Raw genomic sequence first — 4,929 nt, 5'->3', positions numbered from 1 at the left:
CTGTAGTTGTTTCTTTGGAGAATGTGGTGTATAAAAATATCCTATTTGTGTCATTGATATTTGTGTTCAGCCACACTATAGTTTTGCATTAAAATTACACATTATTTACTTATTTTAAGATAAGTTGTAAATGAAAAGCAAATACTTTAGGTGGGAAAACCTGGGGAAAATTTGAGTAAGTTGGAAAAATTAAATGCAACCTTTTAATTTTAACACAATCAAAGCAAAGTACATCCAAATTGAAGCAGTTTTGTTCATATAATATGTTAACTTAGTAAATCTAAATAATTTATGTGTTACCACCTGAAGGAATGTATTTGGGTTATATCATATAGTTTTATTATTAATATGATTATTTTACTGGGAAAGAATTAAACATCAATTTACTGAGGATGAATGTATTCTCGAAACAAATGACTCTATTAAAAAAGCTAAAGGATATTACATTACTTTTTTTTTTTGGTAAAATAACATGAAATATGTGTTTTTTGTTTGTCTACTTTTCATAAAATATGTCTTTTTATTTGGGTGCTAAACCTGCTGATGTACATTGTGCTACGTAAATGTGTTAATTATATTTGGTTTATGTTTGCGGTTAATGATTTTTGTCTGTTTCAGTGTAAATTTATGTGTGATGTTATTATTATGTAATATATCAAGCTTATGCTAAATAAAATAAAAAGATATTTAAGAACTTAACTTTAGATTCTTGTCTTTGAAGTTACAGAGTCAAAGGATTCACATCAGCAAAAAGTACATGAAAAAAGCCATGGTGGAAATTCTAATGAATAGTGAGAATATGACTACATGTTTACTTTTCAACTCCAATTTTAATCTTCCCATCAGTGTAGTCCAGGGAGTGGAACCAGCCCTGCATCAACAACGCCCATTGGAGGCCGAAGGCTGCGATGAGGAAGTTAAAACCCACGGCACCGAAGCTGTACCGCTTCAGAAACGTCATCAGGAACCAAATCCAACAAAGATCATCACATGGACATCTTGGAAACCTGGGGAAAAGATATAGGAGGATAAATAAGAGAAGGGTTGCAGGAACACACCATCTAGTGTCCACTGAAGGTAATAAACATGGAGGAGGACAGGTTAGAATACATGAAACCTACTGAAGAGAACATGAACATATGTAAAAAGAGATAATTTAGGCTCATATAGGAGGCAGAAAAAAAACTCTACTCACTGGATTGTCCTATGAAATAAGAAAATAGTCACAAAATATAGTGTATCTCCTGGAATAATTGAAGAAAAATACTATTAACAGCTCACAAGCATGTTTAAAAAGCCATATGACCTGACGATTGTGATTGTTTCAATACAGTTCATACTAAATTAAAATTACATAATAACATGTTGATGTGACAGGTGAGAAACCTTACATGTACAGTTTGCTTTCACAACACATCATTACAGAGAGATGAGGGCATACGGGGGGGAAATCAAGGACAGTGTGTATTTAATACAACCTGCCTTATTAGACACTGATATGTTATGATGATACACCAACATATCAAGGTCTTTCATAACCTCTGTGCTGTACAGTAAATAAAAACAAACAGAAACTTAAAACAACTTAAGGTTACAAAGGCACCTGTCATGGGATGGGTCAAATAAATACAAGGATGACATGGAAAGCAGAATCCATAATAATAATAACAATAATAATAATAATAATAAAATGTTACTGGGCTTGTAATTAACCCTTTCATTCACAAATTATGAGAACCTTAACCAAAATTTTTTCCTGAGTGTTTTTATTCCTCTTTAGGCATAAAAAAACAATGCAATTGAAAATTTTCTTCTGAAAAATAAATAAAAAATAGATAGATAAATAAATAAAATAAAAATAATTTTAAAAATGTAAAAAAATACATTAAAAAAAATAATAATAATGAAAAAAATTTCTTATGAACCTATTTTTCATGAAGTGGCAAAAATGTGCACTCAGCTGGACACCAAACGTTTAATTTTTGACGCACAGAAACATGAATTTACTGATAAATTGTGTGAAAACTATGGGGAGGGTTTGTGATTCTGGGGGTTTATGCTCAGGAGAGATCTACATAATGTTACCAGTTCATGTCAGAAAACATATGTAGTGTCTTAAAACTTTAGTAAAGATATGTGTGTAAAAAAAAAAACAAAACAACAACAACAAAAATGAAAACAACAACAAAATCCATGAATGTACAAGAGAACAGCTGTAGAATAACTGTCCACTGGAGTGGCCACTGTGCATGAAAGGGTTAAATCTTTTTTTTTCCCCCTTGTTTTTCCTTTTTTAAATGTATTATTTTTTTGTTTAATGTAATGTAATTAATGTAATTAAATCATAATGTGGCTAGTTTGATTAAATAAATCATAGTAGACAAAATCTTTTAGGTGACAAAATCAAACATCATTAACTGAGACATAGAAAATTAGACTATTTCTGATATAATATTAAAACTACAGGCTTGTATTTTCAGATTTACTCATACAACCACAAACACATTCTCTTAAAACCCCAGAAAGTTTCTTTTCTTTTTTTTCTTTCTTTTTTTTTTTTTTTTTTTTACATTAAATAATTGTCTTGATTGGAAACAGTATTCTGCAACAGTTTTTTCAGACACATTTTTAATTTTTTATGGAATGTCCTTTGCAGTGGGCAGTGTATTTGTTGAAGTAAAGCTGTGAAACTAATCCCCTACAGACCACAAAAATGCATCGCAGGATCTCAGGAGGTTAAAGGCTCAAATAAATAACAATAACAATCAAATCAACAACTGTACTAGTCAAAAACATGGAAACTACAATGGAAAATTTAAATGAACAACCACAAGACACTGTGTAGATACCAGCATAACAGCCTGTATGAGCATACATAACACTGTGACTGACTAGGAGTATGTTCCCACTCAATGTGAAACAAAAGAATCCACAACAAACAGCCCACTGGAGAAATCAGATGAACATATGTCTAACAGTCCCACCAGCAACAAAGGACCCAGACATTCCAGGTGTCGAAAAATAAGGCCTGGTAACATTAGGATGTGCCTGGGACGTGCTTTGCTGGACTGCACACAACAAACTGTGTCAGGATGTTCATTTATCAATTGACATCCAACACCATATCTGAGATGGCTTCGTGATAGTCTGTTACTGACACCGTGGGCTGCTGTGGACTTGTACTGTAGCGTACTATAGAATGCAACCACACCCATATGACACGCCGCACATATACACGTACAGCACACGGTAACTGACATGCAACATGTGTGTCAGTACTATGTATGATGAAATAATGTGTAGTTTTAATTGTGAAAGTAAGTGTTGAGGTAAGTCAACAACTGGAACAAACAGAGCCTGAGGGGAATCAGAACCCTGGGGAACTGTATACTTGTAGGTGTCAGATCTTTGTCAGCAATGCAGGGACTATCTAAAAGGTCACCAGAATCTGAACGACTCAATCAAAAGTATTATACACTTGGTAATATAAGATATAGAAACAACAAACAACAAACAAACAACAAAGAATTTACTGTGTAAGTTGTAACATGTAAATGATGCAAAAAAAAACCCAGATGCATGTAGAGAAATAAATGAATAGGAGATAACAATTGAAAGAAAGAAAGAAAGAAAGAAAGAAAGAAAGAAAGAAAGAAAGAAAGAAAGAAAGAAAGAAAGAAAGAAAGAAAGAAAAGGTTACTATTTAAAGGGACTATCTAAAAGGTCACGAGAAGATGAACTATTCAAACAGGAACTTTTATATACTTGGTAAAATGAGATAAAGAAGTATATTCTACAGTGACAACAAATAATTTACTGTATAAATTATACTGTAAATAACATGTAAATGATACAAAAAACACAAAAAACAGATGCATGTAGAAAAATAAATGAACTGGAAACAACAATTGAAGGAAACCGACCCCCGTGACCCTAGTGAGGATAAAGCGGGTCCAGAAAATGAAAGAAAGAAAGAAAGAAAGAAAGAAAGAAAGAAAGAAAGAAAGAAAGAAAAAGTGACTATCCAAAAGGTCACGAGAACATGAACTACTGGTATTATGAGATATAGAAGCATATTCTACAGAGACAACAAAGAATTTACTGTATAAATTATATTGTAAATAACTTGTAAATAAATAAAAAACAGATGCATGTAGAAAAAATAAATGAACAGACGACAACAATTTAAAAAAGTAAAAAAGAAAGAAAGAAAGAAAGAAAGAAAGAAAGAAAGAAGTCAGTCACTTACTTGGATATCTGAAGTAGAAGTCATTCTCGATGTCACTGGATATGTTTTTAGCTTTTCGATGCTCTATCCAGTGTGTGTCTGATTCTTCATTATAACGAATAAAAACTCCAAATAAGATGATCATGGCCGTTTGCCACACAACACAAACTGCTGGAAGACTAAAACGAACATTGGTATTTTTTGTACGGTCGCACATATCCCTGAAGCTCTGAACACAGCCCATGTTTTAGATTGTTTTTTTGATGTGGTTAATTCTTTAAGATGGAAGAGCCTCAGACTTATCTGAGTGGAAAAAAAAAAAAAATCTACACCTGAAAGGCCCTGAACATCCTAAGCAGAAGTGAAGATGAGACTTAAAGGGACGTCTGCTTTAATATGTGAACACTCCCCCAGACACACCTCCACTCCTAAACTTCAACTGTTCAACTAATGACAGCTCCATTTTTCTTGTGATGTTACATGATATTATACAGTAATTCTACAACCCAATGTATCTATATAAACACTACAGAGTCAAACATCAGACAGACAAAGCTCTTTATTTGCAGATTCTGTTCAGGTTAATGCTCTTTATACTGTTGTGGTTGGATGACATAATGTTGTCTATGAGGATGTTTTGGAAACTCCTCCCTCAACATAAACACTCCTCACATGAGACAGACGCCTTCTTACAGGATAAA

At 32.8% G+C, this 4,929-nt stretch overlaps 1 protein-coding gene across 1 annotated transcript in view; it reads right to left on the bottom strand.

Moving 5' to 3' along the window:
- The window catches only part of rhcgb (Rh family, C glycoprotein b), an 11,727-nt gene extending 7,010 nt beyond the window's left edge, over positions 1–4,717 (bottom strand). The window contains 3 exon segments of the mRNA XM_030137541.1: positions 816–969; positions 972–1,007; positions 4,250–4,717. Of these exon segments, the coding sequence (XP_029993401.1) occupies positions 816–969; positions 972–1,007; positions 4,250–4,472 (413 nt within the window). The 5' untranslated portion in view covers positions 4,473–4,717.
- Positions 4,718–4,929: the final 212 nt, after the last annotated feature.

This window comes from Sphaeramia orbicularis, chromosome 6 (genome assembly GCF_902148855.1).
Source record: "Sphaeramia orbicularis chromosome 6, fSphaOr1.1, whole genome shotgun sequence".
NCBI lineage: Eukaryota > Metazoa > Chordata > Actinopteri > Kurtiformes > Apogonidae > Sphaeramia > Sphaeramia orbicularis.
The sequence above is the reverse complement of the archived record's forward strand: the minus strand, read 5'-3'. Positions and strand labels throughout refer to the sequence as shown.